The sequence below is a fragment of the Micromonas commoda genome, chromosome 11 (assembly GCF_000090985.2).
Source record: "Micromonas commoda chromosome 11, complete sequence".
NCBI classification, from domain to species: domain Eukaryota; kingdom Viridiplantae; phylum Chlorophyta; class Mamiellophyceae; order Mamiellales; family Mamiellaceae; genus Micromonas; species Micromonas commoda.
The window spans coordinates 159,937-184,262 of NC_013048.1; the positions used below are offsets into that span (position 1 = coordinate 159,937).

The following is a 24,326-nucleotide window of genomic DNA, read 5'->3' on the forward strand; positions in this document are numbered from 1 at the left end:
TTCCGTAAAGAATCTCGTCGTTATTCGTCAACAACACTCTCTCCATCTCGCCAAGCTAATGAGCGCCGAAAACGTTTCGCGGCACCCGCGCTCTGAGTTTACTAATAATCACCCTCCTCCATCGTGAGCCAGAGGACACGATCCTTTTCCTACACTTCACATCCACACGCGTTCGACGATCCGGCACGCGCGGCGTCGCAAGGGAAGGGAAACGTTTACTCCTCGCCCTCGACGGCGGCCTCCACGCGCAGCAGCACGAAGCCGACGGCGAGGCCGACGAGGGTGATGGAGAAGCAGGTGATGGCAACCTCGGCAATCTCGGGGCCAACCGCCGCGAGCTCCGCGAGGGGGAGCGCGGAGGCGGTGGTGGTGGCCGCGCGGCGGGAGCCGGCGACGAGCTTGGTGGGGCTGTCGTGCGTTGCGTAGGGGGGGGGGGGTGTCGTCAGCGAGGCTTCCGGAGGCCGGGGGGAGGGGGGGGGAGATCGGAGATTTGATTTCTCGCGCCGCGATAAGGGTTCAGCGTCTGTGACGACTCAAACGTGGGGGGGGATCGGGGCGCGCACGCACCGCGCCATGACGGGGAGGCCGGCGACGGACTTGGAGCCGAGCGCCTTGACCGCGCGGGTGGAGCTGTTGAGTGGGGAACGAGGGGGTGTTCGGGTCAGCGCGTCGTTCGGTGGATGCGCGGGGAGCCGCGGAGAGGGCGAGCGGACGCCCGAGCCGCGAGTGGATAATAGCCCACGGCGAGCAGAGTCGAGATTTCCGCTGCGACGGGACCGGCGCGGGCGCGACCGCCGAGGCGCGGCGCGAGCCGAGCGCGCGCGGAAACGACCGCGTGGGTCGATCCGAGACGGCGTTCGTCATCCGGATCGGGTCCGCGTCTCGCCTCGAGGCGCTCGCGACGCGATCGATCGGTCGACGCCGGCCCTGACCCTACGCCCGCTTTTCTCGGCGAAGGCGCTCTGCTGCTCCCGTTGGCGAAGGATGAAATTTAACCGGCGTCGGGCGCCGGAAACTCACCGGCGGGTCGCGGAGGCGCGGGCGACGACGGGGGCGACAGCAGCCGCGGAGACGGTAAGGGCAGCCATTATTACTGGTGTAGTGTGCGATCAAAGATGCGCGCCGGGCGCCGGTAGATCGCGTTAAACCGGACGATCGATTCAAGGAAAACAGGTTTATCACAGCCAGCCCGCAGACGGACTGCTCGCACCTGATTGGTCCAACTGGCTAACACAGGATAACTCGACACGCACAGGACGACTAGTCTGAAAATTTGACGAAAAAAAAAGACTCTGTTTTTCAGAAACTCTTTTTCGCTTTTACAAATAAATGTCACACTCTCGTCGCGGCAAAGGTCGGGGCTACAGGGCTACGTGCTCACCCCCGCCGCCTGTCGTTCTCCGGGTCGTACTGGTCCGGGTCCATCACCGTCCACGCGCGCGATTTCGCCGAAACCGCGCCACCGTTGACCGTCACCGTCGCATACGCCGGCTGAAGGATCCCTTCGGCTCTCGCCGCGTCCATCGCCGCCGCTTCCGCCGCGAGCTGTCCCGCCCGCGCCGCCTTTCTCTCCGCGTCCTCGGCCCATCCCAGCGTCTGCCACCCGTTCTCAGACGCAGCCGCGGCGACGGCGGCGTCGGGGCTCACCGCGTACGCCTTTCCGCAGACGCGCATGAGGGGCAGATCGCGCTCGCCAGCGCCGTACGCGATTGACTTGGCGAGGTCCACGCCAGCCTCGGCGGCGAACGCCCGCACCCTGCGCCCGAGCGCGTCGCCCTGGCCGTCTTCAGCGTCCGCGAGGGTTCCGCCGGTGAACGTTCCGGCGGCATCGTCCACCTCGAGTCGCGCACCGATGACCCGGCTCGCGCCCATCGATTTGGCGAGGGGCGCGACGAGCCAATCCGGTTGGGACGTCACGAGCACGATCTTGTACCCGTCGTACCTGAGCTGCTTGGCGTACCTCGCAGCCTCGGGGTACACCGCCTTCGCGACGTGTTCCGAGTCGATTCGGTCCGCGATGGCGGCGGCTTTGGACGTCGAGACGCCCGCGAACGCCGCGGCTCCGATCGCGGCGCCGTTGTTTCCGGAAGATCCAAAGACGCCGACGATGGCGCTCCAGATGTTTCTGAACAGGACAGCGACTCCTCCTCCTCCCACGTTGGAGTCACCCGGGTTGGATGTCGCCGGGACGCGTCCGGCGGCGAGGTCGGCCGCGGCGGAAGCGGCGGCCGCGATTGCATCACAGCTGGCGACGGCGCCGTCGACGGAGAAGAACGCAACCTTGTGCTTGGCGTCCTCCTTGTCCACGTCAACGCCGTACATCATGCAGAGGACGTCGTCGGAGCTGTAGGCGCTGGCGCCAACGCCCGCGGCGTCGCCCAGGGACTGCGTCACCTCCGCCTGGGACATCGCTGCAGACGCGAGCGACGCATCCGGCGCATTAATCTCGGATTTCTTCTTGTCGACGTTCTTATCGGGCTCCGAAGATTCGGGCTCTCCGAAGACGAGCGGGCACGCCTCCTCGCACTCGCCGTCCTCGGCGGCGTCGGTGTCGGCGATGGAGTCGGTGTCGGTGACCGTGGCGGTGTCGGCGACCTGCTCGGTGCCCTTCTCGGCGGACATGGCGACGGCGTTGACGTGCATCGCCGCGTTCACCGCGTCGAGATCGGCGCGGGTCAGAATTGTCGCCGAGCCGTCCTCCGCGAAGGAGTAGAGGACGGCGTCGTAGACGGTCTTCGCGGGCGGGGCGTCGACGGCGGGGGCGACGATCTCGCTCTGGGTAGCCACGGAGGCGACCACGGCGCGTCGGTCGGCGACCGGGACGCGGCATACGGGCGCATCGACTCGTCGCGGCATATGGGCGACGCGAGCGGATCCGCGAGAATTGGCGAGGGCGCCGGCGGTGGTCGCCGAGGCGTTGGCCGCGGCGGTCGCGGAGGTGGTCAGGGCGTGCATCGAGCGCGAGGGTCCCGACGACGGAGGATGTGCGAACGTTCGACGCTTAAGAGCTCGGTCGACCCGGAGGGTAACCGGCCGGGGGCGCGGCGCGTGCTTGTGCAATGCGTCGCGGCTCCGGAAGCAATCGGAAATATCACGCGGGTAAGGCAGCGGGAGGGCCACGCTGGCCAAGATTTCCAAGGCTGAGAATTCGCCACAGCCGCAAGGGGGAATCAGATTTTTTCTGGAGTTTCGGAGCTCGAAAGTGAGACTGTTCGACATGTGCGTTTGCGCGTATTTGACGTTGGAGGCGACTCCAAAATACCGCTCGTCGTGTGAGGTTTCAGTCTCGAAGCGCCCGCTCAAATATCAAACTGCGTGTTGTATGAATCCGCGCGATGCAGTCCACCCCGCACCGGGTGACGTCGAGGCGCCACCGCGCGACTCCCACCGACTCGGCTCACGGCACGATGGCCGCCGTCACCTGCGTCGCGGCGTCGATCACCGCGAGTCTATCGAAACGCCGTCGCGTCCGCGTCCCCGAGGCCCTCGCGACGCTCCAGCCCCGCGCCGCGCTCGACGCGTCGCCCGCGACGCTCCGGGGATCATCGGATATCCGCTTCTCGTCGTCCCGTGGCGTGCGCACCCGCGCCGCCGCGCCCGACGTTTCCGCGATCGCGCAGATCGCCCTCCGCGACGACTACGATCCCGTCGTCTTCCTTTTCTGCCTCAACGCCCTCTTCCTCTCCGTCGTCATCAACGTCGTCAACTACGGCATGGACAAGGACGAGGAGACCGGGATGCTCAAGATGCCCGAGGGCGGCGTCGGCGCCATCCTGGCAAAGACCAAGCGCGGGATGGCCGATTACTTCATGGCGGTGCCCAAGCAGTTCAAGGAGATGTACGCGGGTAAGGACGAGGCGCTGGAACGCGCCATCGAGGAGCTGGAGGATGCCAAGATGGCGGCGTACGCGGCCAGGGGGACGGCCAACGCCGAGTCCACGGCGAAGGCGTTCATGGATGCGAGACGAAGGGCGGTGGACGCGGGGCTGTCCCCTGGCTCCGAGCTCCTCAACCCCGGCCTGCCCTCCAACACCGAGTGACGACGCGATCGATCGATGGGATCACCGCGCGGGGCGGGCTGGATCACCGCTAAGATCGACGTTACTAACTAGCTAGCTATAGGGCCCTTTCAAACGTTTGGTCATGCAACTACGTTCGCGCAATCAGTCGCCGCGCCAGGTCCCTCGCCGCGCACTCGCCGGCGAGGGCGACCAACGATCCCGACTCGCCGAGCACGCTCGCGCGACATTCCGTCCCGTCCGGCGTCGTCGTCAGCATCGCCAGCGCGGTCCGCACCTTTCGCGCGTCGCTCGCGTGGCAGCGCGCGACGCCCACGCATCCACAGCTGTGCCCATCTCGTCCTCGCCCCGATTTTGTCCCAATCTCGTCGGGCTCGAACGAGAGGTGGTCGAGGGGTATCGCGCCCCCGACGACGCCGTGGGTCTTGGCGAGCGCGTGCGTGATCGCCGTGGCGAAGGTGGCCGCGCTCGGCGGTTCCGATGACCCGACGAGCTCGCTGCGGACGGATAGCGGGAAGCGGGGGACGGGCGGGTGAGCCGAGGGTTGATTGGTTGGACGGACACAGGGCGCGCGCGGTCGAGGCACGCACAGTCTCACGCGGAAGTACGCGCTCTCGGTTTTGAGGTCGAGGGTTCGCTGCGAGACGGGAAACCGGTCGCGCCCATCCGGGACGACCGCGCCCATCGTCGACCGTCGACCGCGCGGCCGAGAGCAGTGAGGTTTCCTCGTCGTCGTCGTCGGCAGTGGCACTCGTCGTACTCCAGTCTTTTTCCGCGGGAGCCACAACCCTCGTCGCGCGAGAGGCATGGCGGCGACCGCGACCGCGTCGCTGGCGCGGGGAACCTTCCCCGCCGCGCGACATCCCCGCCGTGTCTATCCCCGCGGCGTCGCGGCCCTCGCCGCGCGCTTCCAGGAGTCCAGGCGCGTCGCCGCCGCCGTCCGCGCCGCGAGGGATTCCCAACCGGTGGACGACGACGACGACGAGTCGGCGCGTCGCGCGGAGATGACCTACGCCGACCTTCCGTCCGTCCCCGGCGGCTCCGTCCTCGACTGCTCCCGCGCGTACACCGTGGACATCCCGCGCGCCATCGTCGCCGACGCCCTGCCAAACCGGGGCGTCCTCCAGTACGTCCGATTACCCGCGGAGGAGTACAACGTGCTCGATTCGTCCGCGGTGACGCGCATCGACGTCGGGACGTTTCGGGTAAACGCGGGAGCTCAGAAGATCTTGATGTGGGAGATCGAACCGGTTGGGACGCTGCGGATCGTGCCCACGGACGACGGATGCGAGCAGATTTTGCTGGGCGCGGTCATGAACGACGTCAAGGCGCGGCGGACGGGCAAGGAGAGCGTGGTGATCAAAGCCATGAACGCGTCACTGAAAGACCTGACGATGCGCAACGCGGTGAGTGCCGTTAAGTCCGGGAGCGAGGGAGGGACCGCGATCCGGTGCCAGATCGACGTCGCGGGCACGTTCACGGAGGGTCCGTTCGCGGCGGCGGGCAGCCAGAGGTTGTGCGCCATGTTGGACTGGTGCCTGCGATCGGTGCTGCCGTGGTTCCTCGAGCAACTCGCGGCGGATTACGCCGATTGGGCTTCGGGCAAAACTCGGGGCAAACGAGCGGTGAACGTGACGCAGGTGGCGGGGGAGATACTGGCCGGGGGTAAGGGGAAACTGCCTCCGGGCGTGGCGGAGTCGGCGGTGGAGCGGCGGTGAAGATGTCCGAACGAGAGAAGAAAGGGCGAGTAGGGGCGAGCGGGGGCGGCGAAACTCGATTCAATCGTCAATCGTCTTGTCTATCCCGTATGATATCAGAGCTCATCCTTGGGGGGCTGGACCTCGACCTCCTCGTAGGTGACCGACCCGGTGCCGAGCTCGGCCGTCGGCGCGACGTCGGCGCCCCCCGCGCGCCAGCTGTTGAACGCGAACCCCGCGAGCGGCAGCCAGTTATCCGCGGGGATGTCCCTCAGCAGCCTCGCCACGCCGTCCTCGCCCAGCAGGATCTCGCGATCGGTGCCCTTCATCGTCACCCTCCACGGCTCGCCTCGGCCCGGTCTGGCCTCCTCGGGGAGCCGGAACACGGCCTCGCCCACCGCCGCCGCGCGTATCGTGCTCACCCACCCGCGCATGCGCACGTACGTCCCGTCTTGCAGGTGGTACTGCGGCGGCTGCCAGGACTTGCGCGTCACGAACGCGTCCGCGTTGACCTCGACATCCATCCATCGAACGGCGTGCGACGGCTCGGTCATGCCGTCGTCGACGACGTCGGCGCCCGGATCGGAGTGGACGGCGCCGTTGAAGGGTTCGGCCGCCGTCCGGTCGCCATCCGCGGAAACGCCGACGCGCACGAGCGCCAGGCACGCGACGAGCGCGAGGAGACGCATCGGTTCGCGCGGGAATTTGTGGGCCGGTGCTGGCTTGGGCCCGGCTGCTGTGGCGAAAAGTTTGGGGTTTGGGGATCTCGGGTCGCAGAGGTCCAGAGCGCGTCACCATGTCGGTGCAGGGCGTCGTGCTGGCGTGCGGCGGCGAGCGTCGCTTCGGCGACCTCGTCACCCAGGACCGCCCGCGTCACATGCTCGACCTCGGGTTCAACCCGATCGTGTGGCACGCGCTCCAGACGCTGGAGCACGGTGGCGTGAAGGACGTACGGCTGGTGGCGCGCGGCGATCACGCCGCGTCGCGCTTCGAGGCGTGGCTGCGGGAGGGATACGACGGCGGATGCGACGTGCAGGTTGTCGCCGCCGCCGATGACGCGGACACCGCCGACGCCCTGCGCGCCGCCATGCCCACCGTGAACCCAGACGCGCAGGTCCTCGCGGTCATCTCCGGTGACCTCGTGACGGACGTGCGCCTCTCCGACGTCCTCGCGACGCACGTGCGCGGCGGCGCGGTGGCGACGTGCTTACTCGCCAAGCGCCGCGCCTGGAACGGCGTGGACATGAAGGTTGGCCGGCCGCCCAAGGGCGCGCACTACGTCGGCCTCGCGAACGACAAACTCCTCCTCATGGCGGACGAGGAGGACGTCGACAAGGTGCTCAAGCTGAGAAGGCCGATGCTGGGCCGAGTGCGCGACCTCGTCGTGCACACCGACTTACTCGACGCGCAGCTGTACGTGCTGGACAGGGCGCAGGTCAAGACGATGCTCGACGACAAACCACGCATGACCTCGCTGCAGCTCGACGTCATACCCGCGCTCGTGCGAAGGCAGTTCCGAGCACAGCCGGCGGGGTCGGCCGGGCCCGAACAAGCGGTTCAATCGCACGTCACCTCCGAAACCTCCGACGACGGGCTCATGGAGGCGGTCTTCGGCGTCGCGAACCAAGGGGCGGGCCACGGAGGCGGGACATCGACCCCGTCCCCCCCGACCACCCAACCGTGCTGCGCGCACCTCGCCCCAGACGACGCTTACTGCGCCAGGGTCGACACGGTGGTGCCGGCGCTGCTCGAGGTGAGCCGGGAAATCGCGTCTTCGCAACCCGGCGACGCCGCGCACCTGAACGGTCGAAAGATGAGCAAGTACGAGAACTTCGTCGATCCGAGCGTGGTGATCGGCGGAAAGAGCACCATCGGGCCGGGTTGCGTCGTGAACGCGGGCACGCAGTTTGGGGAAAAGTGTAGCGTCAAGCGGTCGGTGGTTGGCGCCGGGTGCCACGTGGGCAGCGGGGTAAAGCTGGTCAACTGCGTGGTGATGAACCGAGCGACGATCGAGGACGGCGCGACGGTGCAGGGGAGCGTCATCGGACCCCGAGCGGTGATCGGCGCGGGGGCGAGCCTTCGGGAGTGCCTGGTGGAGGCGGAGTTCGAGGTTGAGGAGGGCGACGACGTCCGCTCGGAGACGCTGCGGAACAAGTCCCGGTGATTGACGGATTTTATTAATTCAAATCTTCATCGTCGAAGCTAAAAGCGCTAATAAAACTAAGTGAGGGCGCACGAGACGCTTAAAACCCACCGCGCGGGTTGTACCCGACGTCGTCGTACGTCTGGTATCCCGCGCCCCCCTGGCCGTGCATCACCGAGCCCCGCCCCCGATGCTTGTCCACGCTGCGACACGTCGCAAACAGCGCGTTCAGCTCGGCGGCGTAGTTGACCAAATCGCTATCCGACATCGAACCGTCAGCCTTGACGCGCTCGAACTCCCACGTCATGCGCTCCTGCGCCCCGTCGTGCCACTCCTCCGCGCACGCCTCGACGTACTCGCTCTCCAGATAACGACGCGTGGGGGGCGTGTGGAAGGAGAGCGTTGCAATCGCGGGTTGCACGTTGCCTCTCGCGACATCCGCCGCGACGACATGCACGTCGTACCTCGTCGTCGGCGACAGCATCGCCAGCCTCACCCCGAGTCCGTTCGTCGCCACCCTCGGCTCGTACGTCTCCGCACCCTGCGTCACGACGTCGTCGCCGGTGATGTTTCCCGCGAGTAAATCGTACAGCGCCGGCGGCGGTGGATGCGCCAGCTGTGTACCCGCCGCGCCCAATCGAACGACGGCCCAAAACACCCTCGACGACTCGGTGAGCGCCACGTGGAGCCTCGCGGATCTAGCGTCCACGTCCGCGATGTACGGGTACCGCTGCGTGAGCCACGAGGGCGCGACGGTGTCCGGCGGCGGCGGGGGCGGCGGCGGCGGCGCGTTGGGCGACGGCGGATGATGCGGGGGCGGCGGATGATGCGGGGGCGGCGGCGACGGCGGCGGCGGGAATCTCCGCGGCGGCGGCGACGGCGGCGGGGGCGACGGCGGCGGCGGCGGAGGTCGAGGCGCGAACGGCGGCCACGCGGGTGGATTCGGTGGGCTCGGCGGCGGCGACGGCGGCGACGGCGGCGGCGGCGACCTCGGCGGTGGAGGAGGCGGGCTCGGCGGGGGTGGTGGCCTGGGGTTGGGTGGAGGCGGCGGCGGTGGATGCGGCGGCGGCGGCGGCGGCGACGGCGGCGGGGGACTCGGCGGGGGGCTCGGCGGCGACGGCGGCGGCGACGGCGGCGGCGACGGCGGCGGCGGCGGGCTCGGCATCTGGTACCAGTCGCTCGGCGGTGTCTGCTCGTGGAATGTCAAGTAGACCGGGTCGCCCCTGCGCGACTCGCCGCTCCATCCGTCGACGCCCCGCGCCGACAGCGCCATCGCGAGCACTAATGGCCATTTCATCATGCCGCGCGTTCCTCGCGACGGCGACATGCCCCCCCCCGCCCCTCGTGCAGAGCCTCGCCCGGGGAAGTGGCGTGCCGGTGCCGCCCCATTTCAAAGCTGAGTTGACGACGGTGGGTTGAATGTTTGCTTCTGGTTAACGTTTCTGAGGAGTCATCAGTTCGGGGCGCGCCGACCTCATGGCGATGAAGACGACGATCTGGCGGCCGAACGTGAGAGTGACACTCAACGAGTATGGCGAAGTCGAGGACACGGAGCGAGGTGGAGAGGAGGTGACGAAGCAGGGGACGAAGCGGAAGAGAGCCCCTCCCACGAAGGGGCCGTGCGAGCACGGGGTGAAGCAGAGATCGCGGTGCAAGGTGTGCGGTGCTTGTCCGCACGGGAAGCGGCGCTCTGATTGCAAGGAGTGCGGCGGGGCATCAATCTGCGAGCACGGTCGTCAGCACTCTCAGTGCAAGGAGTGCGGCGGGGCATCAATCTGCGAGCACGGTCGTCAGCGCTCTCACTGCAAGGAGTGCGGTGGGGGCTCAATTTGCGAGCACGGTCGTCAGCGCTATCGGTGCAAGGAGTGCGGTGGGGGGTCAATCTGCGAGCACGGTCGTGAGCGCTCTCAGTGCAAGGAGTGCGATGGGTCTGGGATCTGCGAGCACGGCCGTCGGCGCTCTATGTGCAAGGAGTGTGGTGGGGGCGCAATCTGCGAGCACGGTCGTCAGCGCCCTTATTGCAAGGAGTGCGGTGGGTCTCAAATCTGCGAGCACGGTCGTCGGCGCTCTCGGTGCAAGGAGTGCGGTGGGGGGTCAATCTGCGAGCACGGTCGTCAGCGCTCTCAGTGCAAGGAGTGCGGTGGTGCATCAATCTGCGAGCACGGTCGTCAGCGCTCTTATTGCAAGGAGTGCGGTGGGTCTGGAATCTGCGAGCACGGTCGTATACGCTCTACATGCAAGGAGTGCGGTGGGGGGTCAATCTGCGAGCACGGTCGTCGGCGCTCTCAGTGCAAGGACTGTCGAGGCGAACGTCTGTAATCAAACACGCTTCCACGACAAAGGCCCGCTGGCTAAGTGTTAGTACACGTCCCGCGTCGCCCTCCGTCGATTTTTGAGTCAAAAATGTGCCGCTCATCATTAGTCCGAGGCCTCACTGCCAGGCTGCTGGAGGAAGGTGGGTTTTGGAAACTTTCATCATACATCGACGGGCCTACAGGGGCTTGGGGCTACGTACGCCTCCCCTCACGCGCTGAGCGGGGTGAGTCCGCTGGTTCCGAGGCTCTCCAGCTTCTCGAACGCTGCCGCAAAGTCCGCGAAGAACTTCTTCTGGTCCTTGGCGTACACGTCCACGTACTTCTTAAACTTGGCATCCTCGATGAGCGCGATGTCGCTCGGCAGCATCATGAGCTGGCCGCTGGGATCCTTGTACTGGAACTTGGCCGCCTCGTCGTTGGGCGCCCACTTCAAACCCTTGAGCAGGACGAAGTAGCTGTTGTTGAAGAGCAGCGGGGTTCCGGACCACGGGCCGACGTACCCGGAGGCGTCGGCGTGGCATCGACCGAGCGCGTGCGCGCCCGAGAGCGCGACAATCTCCTGGTCGTTGAATCCCATGCGGTTGAAGATGGCGCGGAGGTGGTCGCGCTCTTTTGGGCCCGGTCCGTCGCCGACGTCGGCGTTTGGGAGCCTTCCGTCGGGGGTGACCGCGGCCGGGTCCATCTCGTCCACGCGTCCGTAGGAGAACTTGAGCTTGGGACCGCCCATCGTCTCGATGGCGACGACGCCGACGTACGCGAAGAGATCGGCGTAGGAGATTTCAGGATGCTTTCTCTTGACGGGCTCGAGGCGCGCGACCGCCTTGTCGAGGCCCGCGTTGCCGCCGTGCGCGAGCTCCTCCTTGAAGCGGATGGTGCCGCCGCCGCTGCCGCCGGTCTTGGACATCTTGTCGTACGTCCCCGAGGAGTGCCACGCGAGTCTCACCATCGTGGGGCCGAAATCGCCATCCTTTTTCATGAGCGCCTCGACGTCGGACCGGAGGGACGCGAAGGATTCCTCGGGGGTCTTGGGGGCGGCGCCCGCGGCGCCCGCGCGCTTCTTTGTCTCGGCGAAGGCGGGGGCATCGCGCATGACGAGCGGCACCGCGAGCGCGGCGAGAAGCGCGTCGCGGCGCGTCAACGAGACCTGATCGGATCGGGTAACAACCGATTCCGCCGGGATCTCCTCGGCGGATGCGCGGGGGCACGCGGCGAGCTTGGCGCGGCGCTTGGAGACCGCGGAGCGCCTGGCGGAGGACGCGAAAGTCGTGGGCTTGGCCGCGACGGTGGAGAACATGTTCGGGCGGGTACTTGCGGTCGGAAGGGAGCGCGGGGGAAAGTGACTTCGTGGGTGCAGGATATCCGGCTGACGTGGACGAGAATCCACTTTATGATGAAGCAGCAGATATTTTCCAGATATTGTCACAAGTCGTAGAAGCTCTCCTCCTCGGTGGTCATCCGCCGGCCGCCCTTCTTCCGACCCCCGCGCCGTCCCTCGTTGCTCGACGACGACGACGACGGTGGAGAACATGTTCGGGCGGGTACTTGCGGTCGGAAGGGAGCGCGGGGGAAAGTGACTTCGTGGGTGCAGGATATCCGGCTGACGTGGACGAGAATCCACTTTATGATGAAGCAGCAGATATTTTCCAGATATTGTCACAAGTCGTAGAAGCTCTCCTCCTCGGTGGTCATCCGCCGGCCGCCCTTCTTCCGACCCCCGCGCCGTCCCTCGTTGCTCGACGACGACGACGACGACCCCCCGACCCCCTCCGTCGCCGCCTCCTCGGTCATCTGCAGCTCCCGATACCTGACATCCTTCTCGCTGCCGCCCGCGTTGTTGTCCTTGGCGCGAAAACCGCTCGGGAGCTTGACGCTGGACCATCCGCGCTCGAGCGACGAGTGCGGCCCCGACGTGGCCCTCCGAGCCGCCCACACCGCGGCGATGAGCCCGACGCAACCGAAAGCGGCGACGCCGGCCGCCAGCTGCGGCCCCCTGATGAGCGCGAGCCCAACGGGCGGAGAGCGCCCGTCGCTCTCCAAAACGACGAGCTCGGAGCCGGGGTTGCCGCCGGCCGTGTCCTCCCCCCCGCCGCCCCGCGCCGCCGCGGACGCGCCCACCGCGCCGGGCACCTCCGCGACGCCCACGTCGGGCACGCCGGTCTCGTCGCCCTCGGCGGCGTGCGCTTCGGCCGCCGCCGGCTGTGTCCCGTTGACGGCTGTGTCCTTCGCGGGGTCCTCGGGCCTCGTCTCGGGACTCGTCTCGGGACTCGTCTCGTTCCCCCGCGTCGCCTCCGTCTCCGTCTCCGTCTCCGTCTCCTTCTCTGTCTTCTTCTCTTCCTCCTCCTTGGCTTTCATGTACGCGAGCATGGCCTCGTACGCCGCCGCCGCCTTCTCGGACGCGTCGGGCTGTTTGGAGTCGAGCTCGCGGGCGCCGGCAACCTCGGTGGCGTTGCCGGCTGCGTCTTCGGGGCGCCGAGGACGCGCGGGGGTACCCGAAGGGGTACCCGAGGGTGTCGTCGCCGCCGAGGGGGTCGTCGTCGCCGCCGCCGCCGTCGGGGTCGGGGCCTTCGCGGGCCTCGGGGGCCTCGGGGCGGGCGGGGGCCACGGCGCGACCGGCTCGGCGGGCCACGGCGGCCACGGCGGCCGCGGCGCCGGCGGGGGCTTTCTCGCGGGCGCGGGCGGTCTCGGCGGGAAGGCGTCGCGTGCGCGCGTCTGCGGTGCGTTCCGCGACGGCCCGACGTCGCCGGGGCTCGTGCGCGGTCGCGGTCGCGCGCCCGGATCCCGCGCCGCTTCACCCTCTTTCTCGTCTTCCTCCTCGCCTTCTTCGTCATCTTCTTCGCCATCCTCGTCGTCGCCATCCTCGTCGTCGTCGTCGCCATCCTCCTCCTCCTCCTCCTCCTCCTCCTCGTCGTCGTCCCAGGAGGTCCGCGTCTGCCGCGCCGGCTGCGCCGTGGCCCCGGAGGAGACGACGACGGGCGCGGGCGCGGGCGTCGGCACCACCACAACTCGGTCGCGATCCGTGTCGCTCCGCTCCGGGACCGCCTCGTTCTTTGGGTCGGCTGGGACGTCTTCGTAGTCCAGGTTACCCGCCACCCGCGCGCCCCCGAGGGACGGCGTCGCGGATGACGGCGGCGCGGTAACCCTCGCGACCGGCGCGGCGCGGCGCGCGTCCTCGCCGGCGAGGACTCCGTCGCGGGATACCGCCGGTGTCGGTGCCGCGGCCCGCGCGGCGCGCGTGGTCCTCTGTGGGCGAGCGGAGCCGGAGGGGCGCTGCTGCAGGAGCCGGCGGGGCGCGCGGCGCGTCGCATCGGCCGCGTCAGCGAGACCGGAGGCGAGCGCGAGGATGAGCAGCAGCGCGAGCGCGGACGCGCGGACGCGTCGCCCCGTCATCGTCGCGCGACGACGATTGGGTGGCCCACGGCAGGCCGCGGCATTTTCTCGGAAAAACGGTCGGTCGCAAACCTCGGACGGACGCAAGCATTATTCTCTCCACCGCGCGGATCTCGCGGCCTTCGGGCGGACAGACGCGCCGACGTCGGGAGCGACCGCGGCTGGCCGGTCCGGGAACGGAGACGCGTTCGCCATGTCGACCCGTTTGAGGTGAGCGCCCGCGTCGTCCGGCCCTCGCCCGAAGCACCGGCCTCTTCCCGCGCCTTCCCCCCCCCCCATTTTAGGGCATGTTAGCGCTCCCTCGGAGGCCTCCACCCTGACGCGACCCCGCTCCGGTCCCCCCCACCCACCTCCTCGATCAACCCAGGGAGCTGATCAGGTCCGTTCGCGCGTGCAAGACCGCGGCGGAGGAGCGCGCCTTGGTCGCCAAGGAATCCGCCGCCATCCGCGCGTCCCTGAAGGATGCCGAGGCGCACTACTCGCACCGCAACGTCGCCAAGCTGATGTACCTGCACATGCTCGGGTACCCGACGCACTGGGGGCAGATGGAGTGCGTCACGCTGATCGCGCGCGCGTCGTTTCCGGAGAAGAGGATCGGCTACCTCGGCCTGATGGTGCTGCTCGACGAGCGACAGGAGGTGACGATGATGGTCACCAACACGATCAAGAACGATCTGAAGCACCGCAACCACTTCATCGCCGGCTTAGCGTTGTGCGCCCTGGGGAACATATGCACCGCCGAGATGGCGCGCGACGTCGCCCCGGAGGTTGCCTCCCTGCTGCACAGCAAGAACAGCTACGTCCGCAAGAAGGCTGCGCTGTGCAGCGTCCGCATCGTGAAGAAAGTTCCCGACCTAGCCGACGAGTTTGTGCCGGGCACCTCGGAGTTGCTCTCCGACAGGCACCACGGCGTTTTACTCTGCGCGGTGACCCTGGCGCTGGAGCTGTGCGTCCTGGACCAGGCGCACGTGACGCACTTTCGAAAGCACGTCCCGGTGCTGGTGAAGATTTTGATGTCTTTAATCCGAGCCGGGTACTCGGCGGAACACGACGTGGGCGGACACGCGGATCCGTTTTTGCAGGTGAAGCTGCTCCGGCTGCTCGCCAAGCTCGGCGCGGGGGACGCTGACGCCAGCGACGCCATGTCGGACGTCCTCGCCAACGTCGCGTCCAACACCGACGGCTCCAAGAACGCGGGGAACGCCATCCTCTACGAAGCCGTCAACGCGATCATCGGGACGGAATCCGTGGGCGGCCTTCGGGTGCTGGCGGTGAACATACTCGGAAGGTTCCTCGGCAACAAGGACAACAACATCCGGTACGTCGCGCTCAACACCCTCGCCAAGGTGGTCGCGGTGGACACGCAGGCGGTTCAGAGGCACAGGCACACCATCGTCGAGTGCGTCAAGGATTCCGACGTCACGATCCGAAGGTCGGCGCTGCAACTCGTGTACGCGCTCGTGAACGATTCAAACATCAAGACGCTCGCGAAGGAACTCCTGGATTACCTCGGCGTCGCCGACGTGGAGTTCAAATCCGATCTCACCAGGCGGATCGCCCAGCTCATCACCAAGTACGCGCCCGATCGCAGGTGGCACGTGGACACGATGGTCGAGCTGTTGAGCAAGGGTGGATCCTACGTGGCGGAGGAGGAGGCTCGGGATTTCATCGTCTTGATCACAAACTCTCCGGAGCTTCAGGGTTACGCGGGCAGGGCGCTGTTCCGCGCGGCGTTCGAGTCCGAGCAGCACTCCAACCGCTTCCAGCTCAGCGCCGTCGCCGCGTGGGTTCTCGGAGAGTACGGCGACGCCGTCGTCGCCCAGTCCACCAGGCTGCAGGGTGAGGTTCACACGGTCATCGCAGAGGCGGATGTCGTCAAGCTGCTGGAGTCGATCCTCGGCGATTACCACGCCCCGACAGCGGTGAAGCAGGTGGCGATCACCGCGCTCGCGAAGCTGGGCACCAGGTTCAAGACGCAGACGAGCGCGGTGCGGGGCGCGATGGGCAAGGTTGGCACGAGCGCCAACGTCGAGCTGCAGCAGCGAGCGTCTGAGTTTTGCGGGATATTCGACCGAGGGCCCGCTCTGGCGGTGCCGCTGCTGGAGCGGCTCCCGCCGTTCGTGATGAAGTCGAAGGAGGCGCTGCACGGCGTGGCGGGGCGGGGGAAACACGAGGGGACGGCCGTCCATTCGGCTCCGGGCGGCGGCGGCGGCACAGCTGGCGGCGTGGGAGACCTACTCGGGGACTTCGCGGGACTGGACGATTCGGTCCCCTCGTCGGCGGCGGCGGGCGGGACGGGCGGGGGCGCGGACCTGCTCGGAGATCTCATGGCCGGATACGACGCGACGCCCGGATACGCGGCGACGCCGACGGGCGCGTCGGTCGATCCGCTGGCGGACCTCATGGGGGGCGTGTCGATGCAGCCGACGACGACGGCGACGGCGGCGGATCCGTTTGCCGGCGGGGCGGCGGCGGCGGACCCTCTCGGGGATCTCATGGGCACGGGTGCGCCGTTGCTCGCGCCGCAGACGCGGCCGCAGCCCGCGGCCGATCCTCTCGCGGATCTCATGGGGGGCATCGCGGCGACGCCCGCGGCGCCGCCTCCGATGAACGCGGCGGCTTTCGACGGAGCACCGCCCGCCGCGACTCCGTCGTTCATCGCCTTCGCCAAGGATGGGGTGGAGGTTTCGTTCGTCTGCGCGAAGCCCGACCCGATGGACCCGTCCAAGACGACGGTGACGGCCACGACGGTGAACCGAGGCGGCGTCCCCTTGCTCGGGTACGTGCTGCAAGCCGCGGTGCCCAAGACGATGTCGCTGTCGATGCGGGCGGCTTCGGGCGATTCGATACCGGCGAATGGAACGGTGACGCAGAGGCTCGACGTGACGAATTCGCAGCACGGGACGAAGGCGCTGGCGATGCGGCTGAGGTTGGCGTGGAACGCGGGCGGGGCGGCGGTGGTGGAGCAGGCGACCGTCGACTTTCCTCCCGGATTGTGACGCCGCGGGTCTCGAAGGATAATCGACGAGGTGATCCTTAAGTATCATAAAACTGCGTCTTCTCTCGGTTTTGAAAGACGCTTATTGTGACGAAAACAAGAAGAAAACAAGAGACGAGTATTAGTCGAACGCGACCCCTCAATAGAGTCGTCTCACGCCGCGACGAGCGTCGTCGCGACGGCGATCGCCGCGAGGAGGAGAGCGCCAGCTGTGCGCGTCGCCGCGGCGCCCGACGATTGGCACGTCAGCGAGAGCGCGGCGGCGTCGGCGGACACCGTGTTGCAACGCTTCGCGTCGCACGCCTCCTCGTAGTCGTGGAGGGCCTTCTCGAGCGTCGTTGGCAGGTCGTCGTCGTCGCACGTGTCGTGAGCCATCAGGATCTTTCGGTACGTCTCGTAGCACTTCGACTTTGACGCGCAGTTTGCGGCGACGTCGCACTGATTCGCCGCGAGGTCGGCGATGGCGGTGGTGAGCTCGGCGGATGCGTCGTGGCACTCGATGGCGGCGCATTCTCCGCCCAACGTGTAGTACTTGCGTTTGATGTCGCAGTTGGTGTAGTACCCCTCGAACTCGTGGATCTCTTTTTCGATCTCCTCGGGAACCTGATCGTGGTCGCAGTGGTCGTGGTGCGCGCTGATGATGTTGTAGTTCTTTTCGCACTCGGTCGAGTGGGACTTGGTCTTGCAGTTGTTGCCGGCAGTCTCGAGGTAGGTCAGGGCGGCGGACATGGCGGCCGAGTCGGCGCAGTCGATCTTCCAGCCCTGGGCGTCCGCGAGGCAGGCGCACTGCGGCCCCTTCACCTTGGCGTGGGCGTGATCTTCCTCGCCGAGAAGGGTTCTAATCGTCGACGCGGAATTCGACGCGCGGTGCGCGGCCACGGGCTGGGAAGAGAGGAGGACGAAGGCGGTGCCGAAGGCGGCAAAGATCTTGCGGACGCCGAAGCGGGAGGGCATGGCGAAGGTAGTTGGTGGAGGGTGGAGGCGCGGTCCGGAGCGACGACGTGATATGACTCTAGGTTTTTGTGAAAGGACGTTTATTCGTGACGGTATCCGTGCGAAATTTGATAAAAGTGCGTTCAGATTCTAAATTTTCGTATTAACTCGTAAATGAGGGTTTAATTTTCCCGTTTAACAAATATCTGACATTATCCGTGCCCTTGGGGGTGCCGAGCGCCGCCAAAATCGAACGTTCTCCGAGTCCGTTATCACCGGGAAATTAGACCGTCGTTTTCGATTCAATGCGGCGAAGCGATGTGGAGAAAGCCTTGAAAACGAACTCAACCTTTCGGGTCAACTCTCTCACGCACTTCCATTTTTGGGTTTGACCATTTTTGACGTAACGAAGCGGGGCAGCGCGGAGGTGCGGAGAGGGCGTTAAGTTTCGTGCGGTGAACTCGGAACGGGCATTGCCGCGCACCCGCCGCGAGTGCAGCGTCCGGCCCGCCGGCGTCGACGCGTCTTCGTCGACTGTACGCCACACGACGCACACGCGAAGAGCGCGCGCGCGCTCCGTCCGACCAGGCCCGACCAGGCGACCGGGGCTCGAAGGAATCGACTTTTATTTAATTCCCCCGACGCCCAACGCGAAAGCGGTCGGGTGACGGGCGCGACCGACGCGGAGGAGGCACGCGCGCGATGGCGACGCGTTACGACCCATCCATGGCGGCGCCCGCCGATCGCGGGCGCCGCCAGTTCCCGGCCGGGCCGTCGCAGATAGCCGGGCTCCCGGGCAACTTCGTCGTGCCGAGTGCGTGCCGCCCAAACCCCTCGCTCGGCTCCGTTGGATTTCCTCTCGGCGCTTCCGAGAGTCGCGTCGATACGAGCTGACCGCGCATCTTCCGTCCCATTCTCCACGCGCAGGACCACCTGACAACATACCGCCGCCCCCACGAGTCGGAGGCGGCGAACGGAGGCCGGAGCCGCCGAGCCTGCTCCTCACGGGCGAGGTGCCCCCGCCCCCGAGAAACATCCCCCCGCCCAGAGCCGCGCCACCCCAAGTCGCGATGCCCCCTCCGCCCCCGGGCATGGGCATGGGACCCGGACCCGCGCTCGGCAGGTTCAACCCCGGAGGAGGTTTCAAGCCGCCGGTGGACATCTCGGACGCGATGCGCCTGCCGCGCGTCGGCGCGCCGCCCCGCGGACCGGGAACGCCGCCCCAGGGGGATGACGGGATGGGTTTGGGCATCGACGATTTTCCCCCGCCTCGGCCCACGCCGCCAGGGTCGCGAGGAAACGGAGGCGCCGGACCGAACCGCGGGCCAGGACCACGCCGCCTCGGCACCCCGAACGACGTTCGCGAGCTCGAGGACAGGCTCGTCGCCGCGGAGTCCGCCGCGGCTGCGCACGCCAGCAGACTCCGAAACATGGAGCGCCGCATGGCAATCGCGGAGGCGGCGAGGAAGGAGGACTCGGGCGGCGCGAGGGGCGTGACGGAGGCGCTGGAGCAGCGCGTGTCCAACCTGCAGATGGAGAACGCGCGTGCGAACGGGCTCATCGCGGAGCTGAAAGGGCGGCTCGACGCGACGGAGAGCGACGTGAAAGAGTCGAGGGCGCAGGCGATGAGGGTGGAAGCCGCCGCGCAGGTGGCCACCGTCGCCGCCAGGGACGCCTTCGATCAGATCCAGCAGCGGATCGGCATAGAGCAGGGCTCCGACGCCAGACGACTCGATCTGCTCAGCGCGGAGATTGCGCGGATCACGCGCGAGGTCGCGGACGCGCGGGGGGAGGATGCCGCCAAGCGACAGATCCTGGAGGCTAACATAGCGCGAGTCGAGGGACAGAAGGCGGTGGACAACACGTCGCAGCAGTTCATCGACGTCCGCCAGAAGCTCAACCAGACGGAGCTTCAGGTGGTGGCGCTCACCGAGGCGCTCCAGGACGAGCGGCGGCTCCGTTCCGAGGCTGAGACCCGCCTCGACGTCGCGATCAATCGGATGGCAGAGCTCAACGACGCTCGGGAAGGATCCATGATTCGCAAGTTCTCCGCGGAGCTCGATAACGCGCGGCTCGAGCTGCAGCGCGCGCTGTCCGACGAGAAAGAAGAGGCCCAGACCCGCGACGACCACATCGTTCGCGACAAGGACGAGCAGCTCGCGCAGTGGGAGAAGGCTGCCACCCGAGAGCGCGCGCGGAACCTCGAGCATCAGCTCATCCTCGAGAAGGCGGTGCGCGAGGAGCACGACCAGCGGGTGCACCAGATGGACGCCCTGAACAAGGGTTTGGACCGCGTGAACCACGAGGTGACGCAGGCGCTGCGCGACGAGATGCTGACGCGCGAGGCGAGGGAGAACAAGCTGCGCGGGCAAATCTCTCAGTCGGTGTTGAAACTGCACGCCGCGAACAAGGACACGCGGGATAAGCTGACGCGGGAGCGAGACGAGATTCACGCCACGCTCAAGACGGAGATCAAGTCGCGGATGCACCATCTCGCGCTGCTCGAGCGACACATGAGGGACGCGCAGACGGATACCAAGCAGACGATTCGCAGCGTGGAGGTTTCCCTGGCGAACCGCATCAACGCCACCGACCAGAAGGTTGACATCGAGATGAACATGATCCAGAAGCTCATCGCCCGGCAGTCCAAGCTGGAGACGGACTTTGCCCGCTTCACCGATGACATCGTCGCCGCGTTCGAGAACATGCAGGAGGACATCACCGTCGCCGCGGTGTCGCAAGCGATCAACACCGAGTGCGACAACGTCCAGGCGGAATACGTCACCGACACCGCCGCGGATATCCTCGAGATTGTCGAGGCGCAGGACGCCAGGGACAAGGCCAACCACGAGAAACTCTCGAGGGCGGTCTTCGGGGACGATCCGGAGAACGGCGGGGTGGGTTTACTGCCCCGCGCGCAGAAGACCGAGGCTGACGTCGCGCGCTTGCAGCGCCAGGAGCTTCGGATCCGCGACGACATCGACGGCGTCAACGAGCGACACGAGGAGCTGCGCGCGGAGGTGGAGTCCGCCCAGTGCCTGCACGCGGTCGACGTCGAGTCCATCCAGGCGGAGCTCGACGCCGGCGCCGCGGACCGCGCCGCCATCTTCGACGACGTGGAGCACAAGGTGAAGGAGCAGATCAAGCGGCTGCGCGAGGAGAACGTCGCGAGCATGAAGACGATCGAGGCGGGCATCGACGACAAGTTTGTCGACTTTCGAACCAAGTTCGGTCGCAAGCTCGGCGCGCTCGAGTACACCACGGAGGAGTTCCAGGACTTTGTCGTGCACCAGCACCTGGAGAACGAGGCTATCCGCATCGACGCGGAGACGTACGCGGAGGCTCGGTTGGGAGCCGAGCAGGACAAGCGGCTCGCCGCGCTCGCCGACCTCAAGCAGCACGTCGCCGGCATCGTCGCCGACGAGGCGAACCAACGGCGTTTGGGCGACTCCGACCTCAGGCGCGCGCTGGAGGATGACATCGCGGACCTCGAGGACACCGCCGCCGACGCCGTCCGCGAACTCCGCGAGGGTCTTCGAAACGAAATTTCCGAGCGAAGGCACGAGAGCGAGTCGCTTCACAGGGACCTGGGCGACGCTCTCGACGCCGCGAGGAGCCGACTCGAGGCGGACGTTCGCGCCTTGGAGGAGCAGGCCTCGGGGAACATCGCGGCGCAGAAGCTCGAGGAGGAGATCATGCGCGCGGAGCTCGACGACGCGATGCAGTGTCTGCAGGATGGCGTCGAGGAGGTCAAGGCGAAGGTTGGCGAGGGCGTTAGGGAGGCGCTCGGGTCGGAGATTGAGAAGCTGAAGGGGGAGTGTCGGGTCATGGTGGAGGAATCCGGGGCGGAGGCAAAGACTGAGATGGCAAAGGTGAGAAAGGAGACGGAGGACACGATGAAGGAGCGGTTGAAGGACGTGGTGACCTCGCTGACGGAGCTGACTGAGGATGTGGAGGCGGTGAAGGCGAGAGCGGCCGCCGCGCCGGCGGCTGCACCCGCGCTGGCGGCTGCACCCGCGGCGGCGGCGGCGGCGGAGCCCGCACCCGAGCCCGTGGCTGCAGAGGAGGCTCCTGCGGCTGAGGAAGCTCCTGCAGAGGCTCCTGCGGCTGAGGAAGCTCCCGCGGAGGAAGCTCCCGCGGGGGAAGCTGCGGCTGAGGAGGCTCCCGCCGAGGAGGCTGCGGCTGAAGAGGCTCCCGCCGAGGAGGCTGCGGCTGAAGAGGCTCCCGCCGAGGAGGCTGCGGCTGAAGAGGCTCCCGCCGAGGAGGCTGCGGCTGAAGAGGCACCCGCCGAGGAGGCTGCGGCTGAAGAGGCACCCGCCGAGGAGGCTGCGGCTGAAGAGGCACCAGCCGAGGAGGCTGCGGCTGAGGAGGCACCCGCCGAGGAGGCTCCCGCCGAGGAGGCGCCTCCCGCGGAGTAATAAAAACAGGGAAACAACACCGGGGCGGGAACACTAGTGAGGATGGTAGAATGTGCAGTTTCATCGAAAAGAATAACTTTTATTATAACGCGACGCACCCAACTTCAACGTAATAATCGGTGTCGATCGCCAGGGTATGTACAGGCTTGGGTCCCTCGGTGCGCCCCGCGTGCGGGGAAAAATAAAAACGGTTGCTCGTACACTGTAAGTCGCCGGCATCCCGCCGGTCTTTCTTTCCTCTCTCAGTCATCGGTCGTCATCAACTTTTTGGTATAACCCTCCACGGGTGTGGCGTTGAGTCATCGAAGCGCAATCATCACCGGGCGCCCCCGGACTTTGCCTCCTGCGCAGCCTTGATCCGCGCGGTGAAGGAGTCTCCGCCGGGCGCGACGACGTCGAGGTCGTCGGCGCTCGACCCGCCCTTCGCCGCCTTCATCCTCGCCACCGCGTTCATGCTCTCCTCCTTCGCCCCGTCGGCGCCGGACTTGAGCGCGCCCCACTTGGATCCACCGCCGCCGCCGCTCTTGGCCGGGGCGGGCGCGGGGGGAGCGTCCATCTTCGGCCTCGCCGGCGTCGCGGGTGGGGGCGGCGGGGGGGGCGGGGTGTAGGCCCGGGGCGCGGAGGGAGCAGCCGCCGCGGGTTTGGGAACCGGCGGCGGCGTGAAGGACGGCGCGGCGGATGCGCCGGGGGAGGCGCCAGCCTTGAGCGCGCCCCACTTGGAGGCTCCGCCGCCGCCGCCGCCCGCGGGGGTCGGTGCGGGGGGAGGCGGAGGCGGGGGCGGGGGCGGTTTCGCCGGGGAGGAGCCGCGTGATTTGGCAAAGGAGTCGCGGAAGGACTGGAGCATGTCCTCGACATCCTTCTCCGCGCCGCCGGGCGGGGTGGACATGGCCTTCTCGACAGCCTTGGCCGCAGCCTTGGCGGCGGCGTCCGCCTTGGCGGCAGCCTCGGCGAGCTTGGCGGGATCGGGGAGCTTGGGCTTGTCGTCCTTCTTCTCCTCCTTCTTCTCCTCCTTCTTCTCCTCCTTCTTGGCCTCGACCTTCTTCTCTTCCTTCTTCTCCTCCTTCTTCTCCTCCTTCTTGTCGTCCTTGGCGTCGGCGCCGGCCTTGAGGGCGCCCCACTTGGAGACGGCGGAGGTGAACTTGTCGCCAGACTTCTCCTCCTTCTTCTCCTCCTTCTTCTCCTCCTTCTTCTCCTCCTTCTTCTCGGCCTTGACCTCCTTCTTCTCCTCCTTCTTCTCCTCCTTCTTCTCGGCCTCCTTGGCAGCCGCGCCGAAGTCGAAGATGGCGGAGGCCTTGACGTCCTTCTTGTCGTCCTTCTTCTCCTCCTTCTTCTCCTCCTTGACGCCCTGCGCGAGCGCGGTGAACTTGTCGCCGGCGGGCTTCTTGTCGTCCTTCTTCTCCTCCTTCTTCTCCTCCTTCTTCTCGGCCTTGACCTCCTCCTTCTTCTCCTCCTTCTTCTCCTCCTTCTTCTCTTCCTTCTTCTCCTCCTTCTTGGCCTCGACCTTCTTCTCCTCCTTCTTCTCCTCCTTCTTCTCCTCCTTCTTTTCAGAGGAGGCGCCCTTGAGCCTGATGTCCACCAAGCCCTTGAACTCGCCGGTGATCTGCACGGCGCTGCCGGAGGAGTACAGCTGGACCATGCGCTTGAAGTCGCGGCGGAACTCGTGCTTGATCTCGCCGCCGGTGCGGATGCGACGCGTGAGCATCTTGTACTCGGCAACGCCCCCCGGCGTCATCTCGACCTCGCCCTTCCACACGTCGCCCTCTGACCACTTCAGCGGGAAGGCGCGGTCGACGTTCCAGCCGCCGAACTCCTTCGCCGAGCCGACGATGCAAACCTCGTGGCCGTACATGATCTTCTGGTGGATGTTGAAGGAGACCTTGACGTTCTTGTCCATCTTGTCGTCCTTCCTCTTCAGATCCACGTCGCGGCCGAAGATCCCCTTGGCCACGATCGTGGACCCGCCCTCGTAGAGCTGGACGATGCGGTTGTGGCGCTTCTCCCAGTACGCGGGCTGGCCGTGCTTCTTCTTGATGGCGAGCTTGTACTCGACGTAGCCGCCGGCGGGAACTTCGACCGATCCCTTCCACACGTCGCCGTCGGACCACTTGAGGTGCACGCCGTCGTTGGGATTCCAGCGGCCCATCTTGTTCGAGTTGCCGCAGACGACGAGCTGCTCGCCGTAGCGGAGCTTCTGCTTGATCTCGAACTCGATCTTGACCGTGTCGGACGCGGGGCCCGCGCGGACGGTGAACGCGCCGGTGCGGACCGGGCGGCGCTCGCGCGCGCCGGCGAGGACGCGGGAATTCCCGAGCGTGTTTCTCGAGAATTCCGAGGAGCGAGAGGCGACCGTGGTGAGGGTGGAGTGCTGCGGCGCGCGCATGGCGGCCATGGTCACGTCTGTTCGCGGGGAAAACGC

General features: G+C 67.1%; 15 protein-coding genes across 15 annotated transcripts; 6 read left to right on the plus strand and 9 right to left on the minus strand.

Annotated features, from left to right (window-relative positions):
• Window positions 1-2: 2 nt before the first annotated feature.
• On the minus strand, window positions 3-1,085 carry PETM (cytochrome b6/f complex subunit PetM). The gene is made up of 2 exons (XM_002505077.1): window positions 568-1,085; window positions 3-408 (listed from the first exon to the last, which is right to left on the minus strand). The coding sequence occupies exons 1-2, from the start codon at window positions 573-575 to the stop codon at window positions 216-218; spliced, it is 201 nt and encodes a 66-aa protein (XP_002505123.1). The 5' UTR covers window positions 576-1,085; the 3' UTR covers window positions 3-215.
• Window positions 1,086-1,377: 292 nt separating this feature from the next.
• On the minus strand, window positions 1,378-2,955 carry MICPUN_102945 (predicted protein; the record flags this gene model as incomplete). The annotated part of the gene is made up of 1 exon (XM_002505078.1): window positions 1,378-2,955. One exon carries the CDS (start codon window positions 2,953-2,955, stop codon window positions 1,378-1,380), a length of 1,578 nt encoding a protein of 525 aa, XP_002505124.1.
• A 380-nt stretch (window positions 2,956-3,335) lies between these two features.
• On the plus strand, window positions 3,336-4,040 carry MICPUN_62307 (predicted protein; the record flags this gene model as incomplete). Its single annotated transcript, XM_002504771.1, has 1 exon — window positions 3,336-4,040. One exon carries the CDS (start codon window positions 3,336-3,338, stop codon window positions 4,038-4,040), a length of 705 nt encoding a protein of 234 aa, XP_002504817.1.
• A 109-nt stretch (window positions 4,041-4,149) lies between these two features.
• Window positions 4,150-4,704, minus strand: MICPUN_62308 (predicted protein; the record flags this gene model as incomplete). The annotated part of the gene is made up of 1 exon (XM_002505079.1): window positions 4,150-4,704. One exon carries the CDS (start codon window positions 4,702-4,704, stop codon window positions 4,150-4,152), a length of 555 nt encoding a protein of 184 aa, XP_002505125.1.
• Window positions 4,705-4,825: 121 nt separating this feature from the next.
• MICPUN_62309 (predicted protein) lies at window positions 4,826-5,737 on the plus strand (the record flags this gene model as incomplete). The annotated part of the gene is made up of 1 exon (XM_002504772.1): window positions 4,826-5,737. The coding sequence occupies one exon, from the start codon at window positions 4,826-4,828 to the stop codon at window positions 5,735-5,737; it is 912 nt and encodes a 303-aa protein (XP_002504818.1).
• Window positions 5,738-5,782: 45 nt separating this feature from the next.
• Window positions 5,783-6,412, minus strand: MICPUN_109112 (predicted protein). Its single transcript, XM_002505080.1, has one exon. The coding sequence runs from the start codon at window positions 6,403-6,405 to the stop codon at window positions 5,833-5,835; it is 573 nt and encodes a 190-aa protein (XP_002505126.1). The 5' UTR covers window positions 6,406-6,412; the 3' UTR covers window positions 5,783-5,832.
• A 100-nt stretch (window positions 6,413-6,512) lies between these two features.
• On the plus strand, window positions 6,513-7,880 carry MICPUN_62311 (predicted protein; the record flags this gene model as incomplete). Its single annotated transcript, XM_002504773.1, has 1 exon — window positions 6,513-7,880. The coding sequence occupies one exon, from the start codon at window positions 6,513-6,515 to the stop codon at window positions 7,878-7,880; it is 1,368 nt and encodes a 455-aa protein (XP_002504819.1).
• A 1,445-nt stretch (window positions 7,881-9,325) lies between these two features.
• MICPUN_109113 (predicted protein) lies at window positions 9,326-10,195 on the plus strand. The gene has a single exon (XM_002504774.1). The coding sequence runs from the start codon at window positions 9,336-9,338 to the stop codon at window positions 10,176-10,178; it is 843 nt and encodes a 280-aa protein (XP_002504820.1). The 5' UTR covers window positions 9,326-9,335; the 3' UTR covers window positions 10,179-10,195.
• Window positions 10,196-10,323: 128 nt separating this feature from the next.
• MICPUN_109115 (predicted protein) lies at window positions 10,324-11,497 on the minus strand. Its single transcript, XM_002505081.1, has one exon. The coding sequence runs from the start codon at window positions 11,466-11,468 to the stop codon at window positions 10,383-10,385; it is 1,086 nt and encodes a 361-aa protein (XP_002505127.1). The 5' UTR covers window positions 11,469-11,497; the 3' UTR covers window positions 10,324-10,382.
• Window positions 11,498-11,800: 303 nt separating this feature from the next.
• Window positions 11,801-13,114, minus strand: MICPUN_109116 (predicted protein). The gene is made up of 2 exons (XM_002505082.1): window positions 13,021-13,114; window positions 11,801-12,703 (listed from the first exon to the last, which is right to left on the minus strand). The coding sequence occupies exons 1-2, from the start codon at window positions 13,027-13,029 to the stop codon at window positions 11,828-11,830; spliced, it is 885 nt and encodes a 294-aa protein (XP_002505128.1). The 5' UTR covers window positions 13,030-13,114; the 3' UTR covers window positions 11,801-11,827.
• Window positions 13,115-13,754: 640 nt separating this feature from the next.
• On the plus strand, window positions 13,755-16,560 carry MICPUN_62316 (predicted protein; the record flags this gene model as incomplete). Its single annotated transcript, XM_002504775.1, has 2 exons — window positions 13,755-13,771; window positions 13,929-16,560. The coding sequence occupies 2 exons, from the start codon at window positions 13,755-13,757 to the stop codon at window positions 16,558-16,560; spliced, it is 2,649 nt and encodes an 882-aa protein (XP_002504821.1).
• Window positions 16,561-16,587: 27 nt separating this feature from the next.
• On the minus strand, window positions 16,588-17,545 carry MICPUN_109117 (predicted protein). Its single transcript, XM_002505083.1, has one exon. It carries the CDS (start codon window positions 17,511-17,513, stop codon window positions 16,713-16,715), a length of 801 nt encoding a protein of 266 aa, XP_002505129.1. The 5' UTR covers window positions 17,514-17,545; the 3' UTR covers window positions 16,588-16,712.
• A 572-nt stretch (window positions 17,546-18,117) lies between these two features.
• Window positions 18,118-18,528, minus strand: MICPUN_62318 (predicted protein; the record flags this gene model as incomplete). Its single annotated transcript, XM_002505084.1, has 1 exon — window positions 18,118-18,528. One exon carries the CDS (start codon window positions 18,526-18,528, stop codon window positions 18,118-18,120), a length of 411 nt encoding a protein of 136 aa, XP_002505130.1.
• A 55-nt stretch (window positions 18,529-18,583) lies between these two features.
• Window positions 18,584-21,913, plus strand: MICPUN_62319 (predicted protein; the record flags this gene model as incomplete). Its single annotated transcript, XM_002504776.1, has 1 exon — window positions 18,584-21,913. The coding sequence occupies one exon, from the start codon at window positions 18,584-18,586 to the stop codon at window positions 21,908-21,910; it is 3,327 nt and encodes a 1,108-aa protein (XP_002504822.1). The 3' UTR covers window positions 21,911-21,913.
• Window positions 21,914-21,968: 55 nt separating this feature from the next.
• On the minus strand, window positions 21,969-24,299 carry MICPUN_106222 (predicted protein; the record flags this gene model as incomplete). Its single annotated transcript, XM_002505085.1, has 1 exon — window positions 21,969-24,299. One exon carries the CDS (start codon window positions 24,297-24,299, stop codon window positions 22,227-22,229), a length of 2,073 nt encoding a protein of 690 aa, XP_002505131.1. The 3' UTR covers window positions 21,969-22,226.
• Window positions 24,300-24,326: the final 27 nt, after the last annotated feature.